The sequence below is a fragment of the Apiospora marii genome (assembly GCF_038362585.1).
Source record: "Apiospora marii strain CBS 49790 chromosome Unknown utg000013l_segment0_segment0, whole genome shotgun sequence".
Taxonomy (NCBI): Eukaryota; Fungi; Ascomycota; class Sordariomycetes; order Amphisphaeriales; family Apiosporaceae; genus Apiospora; species Apiospora marii.
The window spans coordinates 3,198,969-3,218,907 of NW_027117384.1; the positions used below are offsets into that span (position 1 = coordinate 3,198,969).

The 19,939-nt window shown below is 56.1% G+C and overlaps 6 protein-coding genes across 6 annotated transcripts; 4 read left to right on the top strand and 2 right to left on the bottom strand.

Moving 5' to 3' along the window:
• Positions 1 to 108: 108 nt before the first annotated feature.
• Positions 109 to 1,660, top strand: PG985_016113 (uncharacterized protein; the record flags this gene model as incomplete). Its single annotated transcript, XM_066835879.1, has 2 exons — positions 109 to 1,105; positions 1,212 to 1,660. 2 exons carry the CDS (start codon positions 109 to 111, stop codon positions 1,658 to 1,660), a joined length of 1,446 nt encoding a protein of 481 aa, XP_066677082.1.
• Positions 1,661 to 2,230: 570 nt separating this feature from the next.
• PG985_016114 (uncharacterized protein) lies at positions 2,231 to 3,903 on the top strand (the record flags this gene model as incomplete). The annotated part of the gene is made up of 2 exons (XM_066835880.1): positions 2,231 to 3,145; positions 3,238 to 3,903. The coding sequence occupies 2 exons, from the start codon at positions 2,231 to 2,233 to the stop codon at positions 3,901 to 3,903; spliced, it is 1,581 nt and encodes a 526-aa protein (XP_066677083.1).
• Positions 3,904 to 4,160: 257 nt separating this feature from the next.
• On the bottom strand, positions 4,161 to 5,620 carry PG985_016115 (acid phosphatase; the record flags this gene model as incomplete). Its single annotated transcript, XM_066835881.1, has 3 exons — positions 4,161 to 4,976; positions 5,123 to 5,328; positions 5,407 to 5,620. The coding sequence occupies 3 exons, from the start codon at positions 5,618 to 5,620 to the stop codon at positions 4,161 to 4,163; spliced, it is 1,236 nt and encodes a 411-aa protein (XP_066677084.1).
• Positions 5,621 to 7,968: 2,348 nt separating this feature from the next.
• On the top strand, positions 7,969 to 8,805 carry PG985_016116 (uncharacterized protein; the record flags this gene model as incomplete). Its single annotated transcript, XM_066835882.1, has 1 exon — positions 7,969 to 8,805. One exon carries the CDS (start codon positions 7,969 to 7,971, stop codon positions 8,803 to 8,805), a length of 837 nt encoding a protein of 278 aa, XP_066677085.1.
• Positions 8,806 to 9,230: 425 nt separating this feature from the next.
• On the bottom strand, positions 9,231 to 10,094 carry PG985_016117 (uncharacterized protein; the record flags this gene model as incomplete). The annotated part of the gene is made up of 1 exon (XM_066835883.1): positions 9,231 to 10,094. One exon carries the CDS (start codon positions 10,092 to 10,094, stop codon positions 9,231 to 9,233), a length of 864 nt encoding a protein of 287 aa, XP_066677086.1.
• A 4,274-nt stretch (positions 10,095 to 14,368) lies between these two features.
• PG985_016118 (NAD(P)-binding protein) lies at positions 14,369 to 15,447 on the top strand (the record flags this gene model as incomplete). The annotated part of the gene is made up of 2 exons (XM_066835884.1): positions 14,369 to 14,652; positions 14,919 to 15,447. 2 exons carry the CDS (start codon positions 14,369 to 14,371, stop codon positions 15,445 to 15,447), a joined length of 813 nt encoding a protein of 270 aa, XP_066677087.1.
• Positions 15,448 to 19,939: the final 4,492 nt, after the last annotated feature.

The following is a 19,939-nucleotide window of genomic DNA, read 5'->3' on the forward strand; positions in this document are numbered from 1 at the left end:
ATGAATTTTCATTACGGCGATCCCTTCACGTAAATATCCTTCTCGCCGATCCCGTTTACAACAACTTCCTTCTTTATTCAACTTCCGTTCACTCGAGAAACCAGCGCGATGGCTGAACCTCTTACGCCATTCCCGTACGACGGCCTCCCCAATGAGGTCAAGTTCATGATATGGGAAGAATTCGTCAAAGCCGAACCAGCAAGTCGCATCGTCCCGCTGAACGTATCCGTCGGCGATTCCGTGCCCGAAGATGACGACACTTACTGGCTGGCGCTGAGCATTATGCCCCTGAAGCGCCTCATCAGTCCTGCCCTGGTACTTGACACGATCTCACGAAAAGTCGCGCTGCGACACTACCGCACGCGCATTCATATCTACGAGATGCCGATGCCGATCCAGTGGCAGTCCTTTGAGGAGTGGGATGAGGAGTGGGAAGAGGGGATGCAGAACCTCAGTCGGGAACAAGCCGGCTTCTGGGGTCAAACCGTGTGGGCCAGCAGGGAGGGATGGTCCGACAGAATCGAGTACTGGACCACGTGTAGAGCTGCCTCTGATATGTGCTCGGGTCCCGTAGAGGATGATGACATTGACACTTTCGGCGATGACGAAACCAACGACGACAGCATCGGCGACGGCGTCAGCGTTGGCGGCAACGAAAGCAACAGCGACAGCGACAGCAACAGCGAAGGCAACGACAAGAGCGACAGCGACAAAGAGGATGGAGAGGCAGACGATGATGTCGAATACGATATTCACCGTGGCTGCATTTACCTCGACCTTGCCACCGACCGATTCCTGCCGTTCAGCCAGTGGGATAACATTTGGGCACGAGAGCGCAGTTACTATGGACTTCGCGAGCTGTCGGACGCAATTACCGACTTCAAGTACAACGGCGTCGCCCTCGACGAATCCACCTTTAGGGACATCCTGGCACGGCGCCCACCTGTTCTGCGCAACGCCTCAGCACACCTGAGCGACGAGGTTCTCATGGGCATACGCCACGTCGTGTTTCCGTCGTACCCGCCTCCGCAGCCTTGGAATCCCAGCAACCCTTGGCCCATCGAAGCCGACCCGGAACAGGACATCACGGCGATTAACACGCCCGGTAAGTTTATCCCAGAAAGATTATTATTACAGATTGGTTATGCCAGCGTGGTTATTTCAGAGAGAAGATGAAGTAATCGTCAAGTTACTGACTTCGAGATAATTAGGAACACCTCTTCACGCCCCCAAGACTTGGCCGGCACCTTCCTGGACCCGGACCCTGCCCGGCGCGTTCGGGGCGACTCCCTCGTCGACTATGTGGGGCTTCGCCGCCAACGACACGTTGTACCGATCGTTCTGGGATGATATCGAGGATAAAGGGCCGGAGCATCTTTATATCCAACGAGCCACTCGAGTCAACAACGCCTCTGACCCGGAAGATTGGGACTTGGTCTGGGGTGGCGGCAACGCCAATCACGATGACGGAACAAGCAGCGACGATAGCGACGATGATGGTGACAGCAATGACGACGGAACTGATGCCAACAGCGATGAAGAAGGCGGCAACTCCAGCGAGGAGGAAAGCGACTTCGACATGGGCAGCTACATTGACGAGGGAGGCTTCAGCGACGCAAACAGTAGCGATGACGACAATGACGATGAGTCTTGGGAATAGTTACAGGCAGGCATGTAAAGCAACATACTGCGCACTGGTCATGATGGGATGATCGAGGACAGTAAACGTCTCTACATGGATAAACAGCTTTTGACAATAGAAGCACGCGAATACATATTCTTGGACTTGTAAAATAGTATGTGAATGGCGATTGTATGATGCAAATGTGCTTCCTCAGGCACATCAAGCTTGCTTGATTATCATGAAAGACGGATTCCTTAGGAGCGACTAGGCAAGGCAGCTGAATTGTCACCTTAACAGGTCGAAGTGCCAGCAAACAACTGTTACCCCAGAGAATCAAGGCCATGAGGCACGTTTCTTCTTTCACGACTTCTTCCTCTGCTTTCCACTTGCCCAGCCAACCACATAAATATTCGTCCAGTGCTGCTCCATACCACCAAACGTCACATAAAACAAGCAAATCAAGCAGGAAGCCCATGAAGCACATGGTCTACCACAGGTGCCTACCGCAACTACAAGACCAACACCCACTTATCCATGTCATCATGCACCTTTAGACCAAACAAAGCGAACCATACCGACTGAACAACCATCACAACCACCGCCGCCATGTCTGAACATGCCATGGCCGGTTCGACTGCCACTGCCACCCCCTTCCCAAAGTTCCCCGACTTCCCCGTCGAGATCCAGCTGATGGTCTGGAAGGAGTTCGCCAAGGCCGAGGCCGCCAGCCGCATCGTCCCCCTCCACGCCACCTCCGGCATCATTCCCAAAAATGTCGACGAGGACAAAACTGTCGACAATGACTGCCCATGGCTGGTGCTGGGCCTCATGCCCCTGCGACGACTCGTCAGCCCCCTTCTTCGCGTCTGCGCCGGGTCCCGCGAGGTCGCGCTGGCCCACTACAGAACACGCGTGGATATTTACGAGACGCCGCCCTTGGAGACGCAGGACGTCCTGGAGTTCGTCCCGCCCTGGGAGCAGTGGTTGGAAAGAAAGGAGGAGATCGACGAAATGGGGTACTGGCCGCGCGACGGGCGCGCCCGGCTCGGCTCGTCGCGCCCGAACTGCTCGTTTCATCCTTTCGCGCCTTACCGGGAGCACGCATGGGCGGACCGGGCGGAGTACGCCCTCGAGGTCGAATCCGAATTCGTGTCGTGTGCCACGGGCGTGCGTATCTGGGACCAGCGGCTCCCCGACGGGGAGGAAGGCACCGACGCCCAAGTCGCCGCCGCCCATGACCTGAAGCACCGCGGCTGCGTCTACCTCGATCTCGCGAGCGACCGCTTCCTGCCTCTCTGCGCCGAAAGGATCGGCGGGATAGCCTATGAGGATGACCCGACGTACGGGTGGCTCAGCGCGATAGGGGACGCCCAAGATGCGGTCTGCGGGCTCCGGGAGCTGTCCACCGCCCTCAGCGACTTCAAGTACGACGGAGTCCCGCTCAATCACGAAAAGCTGGAAGGGATCTTGGAACGGCTTCCTCCGGTCCTCCGCTACACCTCGCTGCATTTGTCCGACAAAGTAAGTACCTAACCCACTGCGTTCATTCTTTCATTCCCGGATCCCAGCACTCAGGGAGCTATTGCACTGACACTCGTGATCCCCCAACCCAGATCCGCGCCGGCATCCGCCACATCGTCTTCCCCTCGTACTCGGCGCCCCCGCGACCGTCCTCCCGCCACCCCTGGCGCCACACCGAGCGCGCACGCGACGCCCTCGACGAAGCCGCCGCCATCACGGCCCTCAACCCCCCAGGACGCCCCCTGGACATCCAGCCCCGCAGAAACGCCCACATCTACCCCTGGGGCTCCTTGACACAGGCGTTTCCCAGTGCTCTCGGCGGAACCGCCCACCAGAGTCCGAGTTCGAGTTCTACCTTATCCTCGCCATCCTCAGCGACGGCGACGGCGACGTCGACGTCCATCTGGGGCTTCCGGGCCAACACCGAGATGTACCGCACCTTCTTCGACGACCTCGAGGACAAGGGCCCGGAGCACCTGCGCATCCAGAGGGCGGTCAAGAAATGCCCCGGCAGCGACGACCCGAAGAGCTGGGACCTGGTCTGGGGCAGTGAAGTCTGGGGGGAAGACGAGGATAAAGAAGAAGACCAATGGCGGCTGCGTCAACAACCACGGAGAAGGCAGAACCGAAAGATACCGGTCCATAGAAAATGGTCCCTACGCCCGAGACGGCGAAAGTGGAGTTTCTCCCCGGAGTTGGAGATTCCGATCTCGTCTTACACGTTTTGCACGTTCCCAGAAGCAGAAAGCAATGATTAGAGGTAACACTCAAGGAATGCAGGGAGGTTTTGTGAAGGCATACGGCTCTGAATCAAGTTACAGTCATCTTGTGCCCGGATGGCAGTCTAGTAATGACAGTCGATAACCAAGTCAGCACGCGTCAATTTGGAGTCCACATAGCAATGCAGTCAAGTCACTATCAATGACCAATTGAGAGAAGATATGGATGCCAGTATCGCACAGTCTACTGCATTATATCCCGATATCTGTATGTACAAATCCCCGTCCCTATCCCTCTACGCAACCGGCGCAAACCCAGCAGGCGGGTTCAGCCCATCCGGAACCTCCAGCCCGGTCGTGTAATACACCGGCGCCGTGCTCCCGCCCCACGCCGCCTGGATGCTGGGCAGGACGGTGCGGTTGTGCGTCTTCTTGCCTTCTTCTTCGCCGCTGCCGCCCAGGTTGGGCGCCGGGTAGCGCCGGCTGCCGCCGTCCGTATTGAAGGCCCCCGCGTACGAGAAGTTGAAGTACCTCTGCGAAAGCTCCACGTCGCCGGCCCACGCGCGGACCTGGTCGCCCGTCTTGTCGGCCACCCACTGGAACACGTTGGCGCCCACGTCGAAGCGGCCCAGCGTGTGCAGGTCCCAGTTGGCCTCGACGGTCGCGATCTCGCTGTAGTGGTTGTAGAAGTTGCTGTCGGTGGTGCCGACGAGCTCCGGGGGCACGGCGTCGCCCAGCAGGATGCCGAGGATGCGGTTCTGGATCGAGTAGGTCTCGTTCTCGTCGAACGTGACCATGACCAGGGTGTTCTTCATGAACTTCTTGTCGTCAAGGAGCGGCTCCAGGAAGCTGCGGGTCCAGGCGCCGGCGGTCTGGATGTCGCTGTCGTGGCCGTCGCTGGTCATGTTGGGGGTGATGAACATCCACTGGGGCAGCGCGTCGTTCTTGAGGTCCTCGTAGAACATGGTGAGGTTCTTCATGGAAGCCAGGCGGTCAATCTTGCCGGCAGCCGAGTTGTAGATGACGGCAGGGTTGTGCTTGCGAACGTAGTCGTTCTTGCCGTTCTTCTGGTTGACCCATGCCTTGCCGGCGAAGCCACTGAAAGGCATGTCCTATTACGGCGAAACATGTTAGCGCCTGTCATGCACAGTGTAATATCATCTGATAAGTATGAGGCATGGGTAATCTCATCATGGTGAGAAGGTCTGTGGTCGTGCCAGAAAGGTAAGGTGGGTAACTAGAAAAGGAGGAGACTCACCTCCTGGTACTCAGCCCATGAGATGCCCCTGTCCTCGAGCAAGTCGATGACGGTGGAGACGTTCTGGGCAATCTGGTTGAAGTCGTCGTTCTGCATCCCAAAATAGTCACCGCCAATGGCGGCGACATAGTTTGGCTCGGACGGATGGGTGACGGCGTGGTAGCCAGACAGGGTGATACCCTGCTTGGCGAGCCAGTTGAGGTTCTCTGATCATCAAAGTTTAGTTAGTCGACTGTGCGGTCCGGGGATCGATGCACGCATGAGTAAGCAGAAAGGTTACTGACCATCACCGTAGGCCATGTCGTAATCGGTGTTCTCCAGCCAAATAACGACGAAGCGGTCGAAAGCCTTGCCCTTGACATTGCTGGTGTTGCTCAGGGTCTTGGCCGTGGCCTGGGCGGCATACACATCGCTGGTGGCCGTGGCCGTGTACAGGTTCTCGGCCTGCGCGACGGCGCCGACGGCCAGGAGGGGTAGGGACAGGACTGACGAACGCATCTTGGACGGCGACTCTATGACGGAGCGAGAGGCTGAGCTGGCTGGGCTGGGTGCGCAATGAGACAACACAGAAACTCAGTGCCGTGGGGGAGCCCCTCTGGTTTTATTCGGCCCCGATGGATTGGATCATGCTAATCGCTATTGCTAGTGACCCGTCCCGTCTGTCGCCTGTCGCTCGAGTTTGGCCAATTTCGCAGGGGCCCACCGGGATCAAAGTAAGGTTGTTCCCGGAGTAGCGTCGTACCCATTTAGAAACATTTTTCCCTCTGGTCTCAGTGCAAAGCTTTCCTTGCCCGCTGTGCCCGTTGGCCGCGTAGGCAGGTGGTCCCATGGCTGCATGGCTTGCAAAGTAGATGGCGGGTGGCAGCGAGACTAGCATGACCTTGGGAAGGATTCTGGAATGCGACTCCACTATGCAAAGCACCTGCTCACCGGTGGTGCATGCATGTACATGCTGAAATTGTTTCCTCCGTCGCCCATTCGAGAGGCGAGTCATGATCAAGTAAGGAGTAAGGACCGGCGTAATTGTTTGCTGCCTATAGTGAGTTTGACAGGTCATGTCATCTCTGTCGTGTCTTTGTCATCTGCCTTGCTGCCATACCTTTTTACTATCAAACCAATCAGATTGAGCGAGCGGCGTTGAAGACGGCAGTGATCTGGTGTGACAAAACGTGCCTATATTTCTTAGCCGGGTTCGCTAGTCTGCCAGCCTGCATGGCCGAGAGCTGTTGGTATTGGCTATGATGGTCCTCCGTGACCTCAACAATGTTGACAGACCAGCCCATTTGCCCGGGCTGTGGCCGATTAGCCGTGCCGCGAGGGGTGTACTATGCAGCTGCATGGTGCATACACCTTCTGCAATCGGTATAGACATCGCTTTGCAGCCAGGGTTCCGTGGGTGACCGAAGTGCTCAGGCGACAGATGCCGTTGCAATCCGCAGGATCATCGAGAGATTGCTAGATGGTAAGCGAAGCGGCGTCGCAATCGCGACCAGCAAATCAGCGGCGGTGGTGCGGTGAAGATCAGCACAGCCTCTCTGGTGCTAATTGCGCAAAAGCACAAAGGATCAAGCCGAGATGTGTTCGGTCAGCAAACAATGGCAAAAACCACTTTACGGGAAGAGGAAGGTCTGTAGCGCTTCTCCCAGCACGTGTCGTCGAAAAGGCCAAGCATTGGGCTGATCTGCCAAAAAGTGGGCGACAACCGACTCGGTGGAGGGGTGGAAGCTAGCCTGGCCTGCCCAGTTTGTGGAGTCGGCAGCGCCGTGGAGCAACAGTAACTGTGGGCTGTCGCGGTAGCCCATCGGAGTGGCTGTTGTGAGGCCTTTTGGCCCTCGCGAGTCTGCCTCGAGGACTTCAGTGAGCCGCAAAGCGACCGCTGGGAGATTTTGGTGGTGCCGTAAGCCGCCATACCGCATGGGATGGAGCCGGGGACTGGCTGAGATTTGCCCCATCCGCTAAAACAATGCGCTAATGATGCGAAGCTTTCGGGCGTACAGGGGTTCACTCAGCGCACCTGCTTTTTGCCGGGCCTGCTATTGGACGCCGTATCATTCGTGCTGATGTCTGTTAGTGCTCTCGTGTGCCTGGTCTGGTCCCATCCCACCCCAATGCCGGGTTCTGCTGGACTCGACGGGAGTGGACTTTTCAGATGGCACTTCGTCTGGTGTAAATCCACTTTGTCGTCCAGGTAGATAGATCCCTTGGGATTTCATATCTTGTGCTGGTAAAAGACGCATCAGCCCACGATTCGCCTTGTCCAATGAGCTGCCAAGACCTATGCACGTCAAGTCGAAGTGCAAGTCTCACCTGTTCAACCCGTTTTCTGGGGTGGATGCGAAGTCACGCACAGCCTGATTGACTGTCGGAACAACTTATCCATTCTCCAGAAGAGGGATTAACACTTGCCTGGGAGATTGGGGTCTGAACATACATCGCCTATTGTCGTCTTAACTGCCTCCCTTGTTCAGATAGCATAGGTCGATGCCGCGAGCCCAAGCCTGAACAAGCTGTCCGAGCTCTCGTACTCAAGTTTCGAAAACAATTGAGTATAGCGACTCGTTCTTGTTCCAAGTGTCCATTGAGCCAGGAGAGACGTGGTTCGCGTTCAAACACCGAGGCCCTCATCCCCTCCTCTTCATGTCAAACATAATACCAATGATGGAGGTCTGCAACGGCATCAGGGACTCACCGAGTCATGAATTAACGCGTCAATCACCCAGTGATGCCTCTTTCTCATCCTCCGCAAGAACATCCACCACATCCTCCTCGCGCAGCGACATCACCCTCACCGAAGACACACTCCTCGGTCGTCACCCCTCCCCGGCAGCCAAAAAGTGCGCATCACCATGTCGATTTCGACTGAGATTGCCCACACTCTCCCGCTTCCTAGCCGACTTCACCCTAGGCTTCGCCGACGGCCTGACCGTCCCCTTCGCCCTGACGGCAGGCCTCTCCTCCTCGGCCGGACGCAGACGGTCATCTACGCCGGCATGGCCGAGATCTGCGCCGGCAGCATCAGCATGGGCATCGGGGGCTACCTGGCGGCTAAGGGCGAGCAGGCCGCTTCTACCGCCGCTGCCTCCAAGTCGGGTGGAGGCGTTGCGGTCGATGACGACGAGATGGGCGGTGATGAGGAGAAGGAGGCCGCGTTAGGAAATGCCGACGACGATGTGGTCGAGGAGTACCTGGCGCCCCTGAATCTTCGGGGCGACTTGCGCGCGGCCGTCGAGGCGCACGTCCGGGGCCTGCCGGGCCTAGTTGATGTGCTCCGAACGAAAGCGCGAGATGACCACGACGACACCGACACAGAGGCCGGGTACGGTGACCGCGCCTCGTCGCCCATTATGGTGGGCCTTTCGGTATCCATCGGCTATCTCCTCGGCGGCCTGCTCCCTCTCTTCCCCTACTTCTTCGTCCACCAAGTCGGCGACGGCCTGCGGTGGAGCTTCGGCGTCTGCCTCCTGGCGCTATTTCTTTTCGGCTTCACCAAGCACTACCTGCTCCAAGACGATGACGACGCGCAGCGCCCCCGTCGCCACCAACGGAGGAGGAGGAGCGCCCAGTGGAAGCGCGTGCGAGCCAGTCTCTGGGAGGGGACGCAGATGGTGGTCCTGGGCAGCATCGCGGCGGTGACGGCGGTCTTGGCGGTGCAGGCGCTGGAGGGGTTAGCGTCGCGGGATTAGCAAGAGGTACTGATGACTTACTTACTAATAATAAGTACATTAACGAGATTATTGACACAGTACCTGACTCCAGCTCATGGAAGCACATAGGGTACGAAGTGAAGAGAAGTCCCCTGGCCGTGATCTTAGAGCGTCACTTCAAGCGCCGAGAGGTTAGAGGGAACAATATTACATCTACTTTACAGTTTCCGTACAAGACGTGATTGGTCTCGCGATCAATCGCTCGCAGGGGAGACCATACCGCCACTGGAGTACCATTTCAGTACGGGGCAAACAAGCCAGTTGCCATAATCATGACACACAATCAGAGCCCGCTTTCCGAGCCGGTCTCCTTCCTCCCGTCAGTCACGCATATCAAGAGGAAACACATAAGAGACATTATTTCTTTCTTTTCACCCTCTTCTCCTTCCAATATATCAATTGACTCAGCCCATAGGAGGCGGCGGCATACCCCCGGGCCGTCCAGGCATGGGCGACGGTCCCCCACCACCAAGCCTCACAAACGGAAATGCGCCGCCCGGCGGACCACCAGGAGGCATCGCCCCTGGCGGCGGTGGTGGAGGGCCTCCTGGCATTCTCCCGGGAAACCCTCCCGGTCTGGCCGCGGGCGGCGGCATGCCCGGCGGTGGTGGCATCCCACCCATCATGCCAGGCGGGGGAGGTGGCCCCCCAGGCGGCGGTCCACCACCATCACCATAAGCCATGTCGTCCATCATGTCGCTGCCGCCCCCATCGTCCGAGTGTGAATACGACGACGCCGAGGACGGGCTGGTTCCACCGCCGCCTCCACCTCCACCACCACCGGACTTGGGCCGCTTCCTATGCCCTCCCCCTCCACCGCCTCCCCGGGGCCGCCGGCGCTGCCTCCTCCTGGACCCACTGCTGCCGCTGCCGTAGTACGACGAACTGAAACTGCTACCGCTGCCGCCGCTGCGGCTCGAGCGCGGCATGCGGATGCGCCCGCAGCAGATGAGGACCACGAGCACAATCGCGACGAACGCGACCACGCCGCCGATGATGCCGCCAAACGCGTCCTGGCTCAGTCCATCGTGGGAAGAAGAGGGCGGCGGCGGTGGCGGGTCGCTGCCGTCCGTTGGCACGGGGTCGGAGCCCAGGGTGACGATCGTGGTGTAGACGTTGGGGGCCTCGGTGACGGTCTGCACGATGACCACTCGCCCGTTTGCGTCGGTGGTGGCGGCGGCGGCGGCGCGAATCGCGTTGATGGTGGCAGCACTGGGACCGGTGGGTGTGGAGAAGGAGGGGCTTGTAGGCTGCGGGAGGATGGGCATGACGGGCGGGCCGACTGGGTGTGGGGGCGGGAAGACGGAGTTGCTTTTATGTCAGTGAGTGACCCGGGCTGTAAGCGAGGTTGATCTAGCTTGTCGGTCTCCAGTGGTGGGGGTAGAGTGAGAGCGACTGAATTGAAACACCCCTTGGTGTAGCCCTGCGCCCCTGTTACGACTTCATCTAGGGAGGTAGATTACGATGGCGACGGACTCTTGTCGATCAGTGTTCCCCAAGGATATGATCACCATTCACAAGAAGAGGGAAGAGGGAGAAGAGGAGGAACCATGGTCCAGCGCGGGAGCGCGGGGCGACCTTGTGATACTGCACATGTTCGCCCGTTTGTTATATATCTCGGCGAGTGAGTAACAATTGGCACGCCTTGGCCTGCCTTCTTCTTTCCCCTCTCTCTTTCGCTCCCCTTTCTCGAGGTTGGTTGTCCCCTCGAGGTCAGCCCGCCCACCATGTCATACCTGTGTGCTGTTCTCGTCTTTTCCATCTTGTCTTACAAGGCAAGGTCGGCAGGCTTACCCGCCAAGACTGCCGTGCAGAGGGGAGATGCGACGCACACGCATTGAGCGAGCGAGCGTCGGGCGAAAAGGAGCTGCGCGCGTGCATACGTGCAGCAGCAGCAGCAGCAGGCAACAAGAACGAGAAAGATGATGCGATGTTGTTGGTCGTGGTGATTTCTGGTCAACGTGGCTTCGGACCCTTGTTATTGGGTTTTGGGGGTGGGATGGAGTGGCAGCTCGTGGTCGCACTGGCTCGCGTATCTTCAATTGATGTGAAGTGGCGGAGTTGCTGGCTCCTGCTGCTGCTAGCTGGCTGGGCGTCCCCTCACCTAGCTTCAGTGCTAGCCTGCCTGCCTCCTCACCTGTCCTACCGTCGAATTGCCAACCTTTACCCCAGCTTTCAATACTACCTACCTCTCGGTAGCACCCCTATTCGTAACTCAGCTCAGGGTAAGAATTACCGGAGCCGACAGACACTTGTATGTAGCTTACCTACTCGCCAAGCTGCTTACCTACTTAGTCATCTGAACTGCTCTTTGCTTCTTACCTGCAGACCGCTATTCCAGGACTACCTATGTAGGTAAGCAGCCGTGGGGTTCCTGAATTTCCATCGCAGCAGCTTTTGCTGTCGAGTGCCGTCGGGAGACTCACGACATCCGGATCACGATTTGCTGGCTGGAATCCACCGAGGTGGGTGGTGGAGAGGAGGAAAAGGTGTGTGTACGAGTGATGCTGCAGCTGTCCGGATCGAGACTTGCCTGCAAGGCGCCGGTGCTGGTGATGAGTTGAACCATTGGGGGAGAAGGCGATTGCTCTCGTCACCACCACCCGTGCGGCGAACGGGTTACACGGAAGGAGGGGAGAGCAAAGCAACCAACATGCATGTCAGACCTTCAGCTTTTTCCACTTCGCTCAATTGACGACTAACGTCTTTTCCCCCCTCCCCCCTCCTGACTGGTTGGCACCCCTCTTCTAGCCGTCGAATGGGGATTCGCATTCCTTTTTCCGACGTGCATCCAGCTCCCGCCACGTGAGTGGACGGACGAAGGCGGCAGACAAGGCAGGGATGGCGGTTCCTGCCGGCAGCCAGAAATCGGAACCAAGATATGCAGCCATGGAAGCAAAGATCGAGAGTCGTCAAAAGACCGTTGGACCTTTTCTTCTCGCGCATGTCTTTCCTTTCGTCTCAGGTTGATGATGTCGTCTTCGTTGGCGTTGGACCAGCTCTCCACATGTCTCAAAACGCCCCCGCTTCGCAATCGCGTGCAGTTGCTGCGACGCGACACAACACAGAAGCGCGCGAGGCGAGCAAGTAGGCACGCGTCACAACGATTGAACGCTCGGTCATTGATGAGTTGTTTGGTTCGGGTCGGATCCCATCCACTGATGCGTGCGTGCGGTGGCCCTGTGCCACGAGATTGGACGAGCTCGACGCTGTGCCCCGGGGACACTGACGCTTGATCCGGCGGGCCTCAGGGAGTCGGCGACGGGTGGCCAATCTCTGGCCAGGTAGAACGCGACCCGGTGATGCAGTCAGGGAGAAAGCGTTGGCGTGTATCACATCGGCTAATTGATGATCCTTCCATGCCTGCCGGGGTCTCCCTCTGCAAGTATTGTGTGTGGTGACACACCCCCGTGGGTAATCGCCTAGCAAGTAGATATGAATATGAATCCTGCAGACACGAGAATTGGGCGAAGCTTTTATGCATGAAATAGCAAGGGGTAGCTTCGTACAGTTACACAAAATTGGATTTAATGGAGTGTGGATATAAATATCAAGGCATATGTCGTATCACTACAACTTCTAGACAAGACATTTTCCCTGTCAGTCAAAGAGGGGAGATTGGGTCTCCAAGTGATGTCTGTACCGGCTCGACTCAAGAATACGGCGGATCGGCAACTACAGACACTAAACATTCCCCCTATTAGTTTATCGTGATACTAAGCTGGCCCATTAGAAGTTAGAAGCTTTTCGGGGACAAGGCACAGTAAGCACACAAGATTTACCTGCAGGATATCTCTTCAAATACTCTGGCGATGCTCTCATAGCATCTTTCTTCAGTTTGCTCTTGCTCTGGCCCTGTCTGGATAGCAATGGATGTATGAATGGTGGTCACTTGCTGGGGCCGCACTCATACCAGACCGGATTCGTGCCCGGGCTGTGTGTTCATTTCCAAGTGAGGTCCCGGTTGGTGACGCACCGGAAGGCCACGACATCGCGATGCGGTAGAGCTTCCCAAGGCCGTGACCGCGAAACACATTCCGGAAAGGTGGGTCTTCTCGAGCCGAACTCCACATGGCTCGGGCCCTGCCCGAGATAGAGGCTCGGTCGTATATGGATATCCAGTGTTTCCTTCCTACGGAGACATTGCCTTGCTTTCTCCCTTGTTGAATGGGTTTGGATACCTGATAGAATTGGCAATAATAAAGAGGAAAAGGTATTGATGAGCACGTCTGGGACTGACCGCTGAAAATACCAATCCTCTCCAGAGCTCTGTTGCTTCTGTCCTTGTGTGCCACAATGGTTCCGAGAGTAGTGCATAAAGTACATGTAGTTTCCCTCGAAAGTCTCTTCTATTCCTAACATATTGTTGATGTGAGGACGAAATAGATCACCCGGTAGTGGCAGTATATCTGACGATATGAGGTTCACGTTGCCTAGGAGACTCCAGCTTGCAACTTGTTGAATCAGGTTACCAATATCGGCCCATTTGAAGGAGTCACTGGGGCGGCAAAGTGCCAAAGCTCATCACTGAGAATATGGGCAGCTCGCTCCGTATCCGATATTAGAAGGAGGGGAGTTAGAGGCAAGGGATGGCGTGTTTGGCGATGAGTGCAGTTCTCTCTATATTGCATGGCAAACCAATAAACGTTGTGTAACCAGCAGCTAGCCAGAGTAGGCATCGTTTATATGTCGCGACCCCTTACGGGTAGAGTCGTTAACCGCCTCACTCTTTCTCTCTCTGCGCTTTTTTATTTCAATTCCAATCGGTTCTTCTCTTCAGTGTTTATGCTTTTGGATAGATATGCGCACTGCTATTCGAAATGGACCCCGGATATCTCGACAACACCCCCATCGTGCCTCCGCCACCTGGTCGCGAGTCAAACTTCGTTGATCCAGAGTCGAGATCGTATCAGTTGGTCATCATCATTGCGGTTCTTTCCGCGCTCGTCATCACGTTCACGTCGGCCCGAATCTACACTCGACTTCGAATAACTCATTCATTCGGCGTAGATGATTGTTAGTTCACATTTGCCAGTGTATTTAGACTTTTCGGGCACTGATTTAACTGAATGGTTCAATCTAGGGTTCTGTATCGCGGCAACAGTCAGTAATGAATCTGTCCAATGCCGATTGTGGAGAGGGAGTGTATGATTTGTACTAATTTGACTGGGAAGTGTAGATATGCACGCTTGCATACTCTGGCCTTGTTCTCAGTCGTAAGTACCCACTGGAGGAAGTGCTTGGAAAGACGAGTCTCGGCTGTCTTGCCTGCTGCTAACCACTTCTCTTCGAAGTTTGCGATATGCCGGGAGGGGGCTTACTAGGAATTCATCTGTGGGATGTCTCCCTCCGACGTTATATGGAGTACATGAAGGTAACTGTGACGGTATTTACAACTGTTCGAGATCCTTCAAACTGACATACTTCATCCCAGGGCTCTCTTGCCGACTCGGTGCTTCTCCAAATCTGTATCACCCTGATCAAGGTGTCCTTTCTACTTCTTTACCGTCGCCTGTTCCGTCCCGTTACGCATATCAAAGCGATGGTATGGACCGGAATATCTCTCGTGGTCACATTCTGCGTTGCCTACATTATCATCGTGATAGTGGCCTGTGCCCCTTGGCCGAGCGAGCACGACGGTTGGCTAGATGGGCGGATGGCGCAACGATGCAACGACATCGCGGTGCCCTTGCTCACGGCGGCCGCCTACTTCAGCGTCCTCACAGACTTCTACATCTTGGCTATTCCATTGCACCAGGTGCCCCAGTTGCGGCTCTCGAGAAAACGCAAAGTTGGGATCAGCTTCATCTTTCTTACGGGGCTTCTGTGAGTAATTATCGCAAAGCTGAGTTCCATTAGACGGTAGATCCAGCTGACACAGGACATCTTCTTTCACTTGTCTCCAGAGCCATTGGTGCCGGCTTGACGAATCTGATCTTTCGTCAAAAACGAGGCATCCTGGATTTTTCAGACTTCTCGTGGACCACGGTTGCCGTCTACGCCACATGGTAAATCGGCACACCCAGCCTCCTCCTGGCACCTGATGGTTTTGAGTAATAACATAAACTGACACTGTACGATATGGCGGACAGTATGGCTGAAATCAATGTCGGCCTCGTAGCCCTATCCATGCCGGTAGTCCTCGCCCAATTCGTGGGACGCCTCACCGACATCGGGAGGTCCCTAAGCTCCTGGATCCGCGCCCGACGCACGCCACCCCACAGCGTCGTCGGCAGCGAGAGCGCCTCGGACCTCGCCCCGGCAGAAGCGGGCGCCGACCATGCAGCACAAAGGCCTCCAGGCGGTGGCCAGCAACAGCAACTCCCACCTCGGCCGATCCCGAACCCGACTCTGTCAGGCATGCGTAAGTTCATCCGCAACCTACAGCTTTCCCGTGCTGCTGCTTCTGCCTCTCGGGGCGGCTCCCTTTCGGGGCACGGCGGTGCCACGATTCGTGATGATAATAGCAATTACCTGCGAACTTTCGACGACCTGACCTCGGCCGATTTTAGCTACCACATCCAGTTGAAGGCGATGCGTGCCAGCGAGTCGACGCTCGAGGTAGAAAGGGGTGGTGACAAGGCCGGTGGGACTCACTCAACAAGGGAGGATGGGAAGTGAGGCAACGGATTGCCGCCCACACCAACTTCACTGCTTGCTTGCCCCTCCAGGTCTACATGCGTGACTTTCCGGGTAGCTACAGTGGAAACGGAGGAGAGAGGCTGCATCCGGGGATGGAGTGCATGTGGGGTTCCTGATCAAGGCCTTTGTCTTGGCTTGGTGATAACGGGGTATTATCATGTCGGGTGTGACACGAAGCTGCAGTTAATGATAATTCGAATTGACACGGTAGTGACCACTAATAGGTCCGCCACGGATGACACTTGCTGGAACGCTTCGTAAAGCTGAGTGCCGGATTCCCGTTGGAAGACGACTGACGTCGGCCAAGATGTGTTGCATGCAGTTACATCTCGCTGCTGCCCACGTCACGGAATTCGGCATCGTCGATCCAGTTGCCTCAGGGGTATTCTGTACCAACAATGGAGGTGGCAATGTGTGTTTTCTAGTTCAGGCTATTAGGAGATCCGTCAGAAACTGGCTCGGTCTGTATTTGCTGCTGTCGACGAAACTTTGGTCTGAATCGAAAAGGTTACTTGATCTGGATGGTGTTTCCATGAATAGCAACCACTGTCCATAAGAAAGGATGGATAACAAGAAAACCCAGCTTTGCTACATTTGCAAAACTCAAGTATACAACTCCAGCTTCACTTCCTCTCACACCTATCTTCGGACCTGCGAACTTCCGGTCCAGATTTCCCCGCCTGCACCCGATGATGTCGTGTGATATCGCGATTTATTACCCCTCCTACTAAGACTGGCGGTCCTATATCACCACTATAAATAGTGAAGACGTGAAACACGACTATGCTAGCGAAGCGTGTGCCGACACCAAATCACAGATGTGATGCACGTTGTTTCTGCACACTCGCCTCGCAAATGCCGGCATCTCTGGGCAATGCAATCGGAAAGAGTCCAATGTGACAGCAATGACGATCCCCCTGCCGTCGTTTATTGGTCGAACATGTAGATCCAAATAGCAGCTGCGCCATGAAAAGCACTCAACATGAGGCCGCACGACATCGAGCCAGTCGCGCGAGGCAAGCTACGCCTGAAACGCTCTCTGTCTACCTCGCTCGAAGGCGAATCAATAGGTAAATACATTGATGGTAAATTGCATGCGCTTATCGGGTCGTCCGCCCAAAAAACCAAGAGATTGCGCCTGGCTTGGCAGAGGAGGAAACTACGCCACACGGGCGCATGTGCATGTGCATGGGGATGGATGCCTTTGGGCGGAGCCCTCCTTGCCAAGCCGACTGAAAGGGATGAGAGCCAAGGCGCGGCGGAAAATCGCACAAGACGATCACCCGTTCGCCATGGCAATTCGGCGAAACGCCCAAGAAATGCCAAAAAGCCTGCCGTCGTACTATGACTAAAAGCAAGATAAGCAAGAAGCTTAATCGAACCCCGACTTCAATTGCTGACTGATGGGAAGGACAGGGCAGATCCAGGGCCTATGCGACAATTGATATTTCTCATTCACTTCACCTGTCTTACCGTAACATTAAAAACTTCAATACTGAGATGGTGTAGTAGCGGCGAATTTGTCGTGCTTGCATGCATTGATAAGAAAGACGCTGGTGCAATTGCGCAGCAGAGATCGTGTGCAGTTGCCCCCTTTGCCCCTCCAGCAGAACTCCAACAAAAACTCCAGCACTCCCCCAACACGGGGGGCAGTTCCACGTCCGCACGTCCAGGGCCTCATCTCCAGGTAGGAGACGTAGGTCACTCCGTACGGGGACGCGCACTCGGTCGAGATCAACGAGATGATAATCCACGAGCCAAGCCGACTAGTGGCGGCCCGTCTTTTGGGTCGTGGGCCAGCCAAGCAAACCACTTTAAGATTGCTGGCATCGAAAACCCACCAGCTGCAGGAGGCCTTCCGGGCGGCAAAGATAGGGAAGAAGCAACCTCGCGGGGCAGCATTCTCGCCTGACTGACTCGAACCACCGGGACCCAATGACGAAGTCCTCTCAAAAAAAGAATTTTCCAAGAAGAAGTTTTGCCGCTGTGCCTTGGAAGTTATCGCCGTGGCGGCCGAGATCGCAACGCCGGCGCGGGGGCGTTGTCACGTTTTGAGAGCCGGCAGCAGCCCTGTTGCAATGGGCCGAATACCTAAATCTTTTCTACCTTGACTCGCTTTTTGTCCGGGTTATCGAGAGAAACGCCCGGAGGCTGTGATGCGGATGAGGTCAGAAGTTAGCACATCGGATAGCGTCTGCATGCATTACAGCGCAGATAAAGACAAGGGAGCCAAGCCCGTGATATAAGTGATGGACATTGTGGCTCCACTTGACTTATTGCAGAGAGGTGTCGATCGCCCTCGCTTCAGTCTAGGGCAGACAGCGCAGACACAACAGGCGCAGCAGAACGCGTAACAAGACGGCGCAAGATACTACATCGATCTGGAGGGATGCACGCCAAGTCGCATCTTCAATGCGATTGGGACTGAATAAAAAACCTCAAAAAGCAGACTCGGCGCAACTAATAAGAAAATCTCGAACCTGCTTCCGGTTTATTTTCTTTGGTGGAGGAAGTACGCATTGATGCGCATTTCGATTTGGGTATGCAAGCTGCGAGTCGAGTCGGAGATGTTAGGGGAGGGCAAGGTTGCATGTGATGGTGCGTCACAGACCCATCGAATAGCACAGTGGATGCTGGGCCATACTGGGCTCAGGGCCCCGAGTGCCGCCGGTCTAGACTTGGCCTGCACTTACCCGCCCACGACTAAATTAGGCCCAGAAACACAGATGATGGCAAATGTGGATGGCATAATGGAAACCGCAACGTCAAAACAGAGGAGACGGAACGGCTGGCGGTTTTGGAAGGAGGAGGGGGGTTTGGGGGTTTGGGGTAACAAACATGGTCCCAAGTCCCTCGATGGTTTGGCGGGGACAGAAGTGAATAAACGAATGGACAGACAGACGGATTGGACAACTGCCACCTGCGCGCGTGTTTTTCGTTGTTGCGGCCACATCTACGTTGGAGGCTCTCGGCGATCGAGAATAGACTTGATGGAAGCTTCTGTTTCATGGACCCGGAGGGAGGGTTGGAGGCTGGTTGCCGAGCCTGCGCAGCGCCTGCGCCGTAACATGTAAGTTCAAATCGTGGTGTCGAGAGCAAGCCCGTCGAGCGTGTGACGCCGCCAATTGGAGGAGGTGGTGCTGTGGGAGGACCTTACTCGATCGCCCGCCCGTAATCTTCGGCCGCTCGTTTCTTCTTGGAACCTGAGTAGAAAGAAAGGCAAAAAATAGATGAAACAGGGTTGGTGATACGCTCCCGTTATCGTCGGGCTCCAATGAAAAACTTCGCCATGCGGAGCTCGCAGCGGTGCAGTGGTAAAAATGGAAGCAAAATAGAAGATGGCTGTTGTTTTTCTCTCCCTCTTGGCCGGGTTTTCTCGGAAGGAGGGTTTCCAGTGTGTGTGCAGGTGTTTGAAGTGTTTCCTACAGTTCCCTTTAGGCCTGCCATGCCCCCACGTGCGAAACAGTTCATGTGGCTGCTGTCGGGCGCGCCCCCACTTTGATATGCCCAGGACGTGCTGCTCTTGGCCATCATCTCGAAAGGGCCCGCTTTGCCAATGCCATCCAAGACACGGCCAAGAACCCGCCAAGAACCCGCCAAGCGACGGCCATCTCCAAAGAGCCGCATTCGTTCACCATAGCTGCCAGAGTGCCAGGGGAAGAGCCAGGCACGCTAGCCACTACCTGGCTACGAGGTGGCAGTGGGATTGTTGGTAAGCTTGTAAGGCAGACCGTCGAGCTTGGCACTTAGCAGGGGGAGCTGTCTGATTGAGTCCCGGGCCCCACCTACCTGTAGCACTCTGGGCCTTGGGAGGTTTGACGTCGTCGGACGAAAACCTTCCAGGATCCCTAGATTCCCATCTCTTGAGCCCTCTCTCTCTTCCTTCCTGCAGCCAACACCCCGGCGGCCAGCCACTAAGAACCAACGGCCCACGGCCCTTCAGCGGCCCTGGCGATCTTGCCGTGAACTGCCACCCATGATGCGTCGCCCCCCGATTGGTCGGGCGTCTGTCAGGCTAAGCTGCAGTACACCTGTACCTGTCTTTTTTGTTTCGTTTCGGCGCAACCCTTCCAGCGTCCCTTGCCCGTCCCTTGCGACGCTGGCATGGATATCCTGAAAGCTAAGTTTTTCCTCGTTGCTATTTTCATCGACTTTGAAGGCCTTGGCCGTGTTTCGATCTGGACTCGGCGCTTTTGCCTTGCTTTTCGCCTGCTGTGCTCTGCTTTCCTCTGCTTGCCGCTGCCTACCTCTTATCGCTTCCCGTCCTGTCCCACGTCAAACAGACATCATCCCCGTGGCACACGCGCGGCGTAGCTCCGGGGCCTCTCGAGCCTCGCGAACCTCTGTGCGGCCCATCTCTCATGGCTATCTAGAAATTGCGCCAAGCGCGTCTGCAGCCCGAGTGAACCTATCAGCCACCCCTGCCCGTATAGCGTACTTCATGTCTTCATACTAAACACCAGCATCCGGG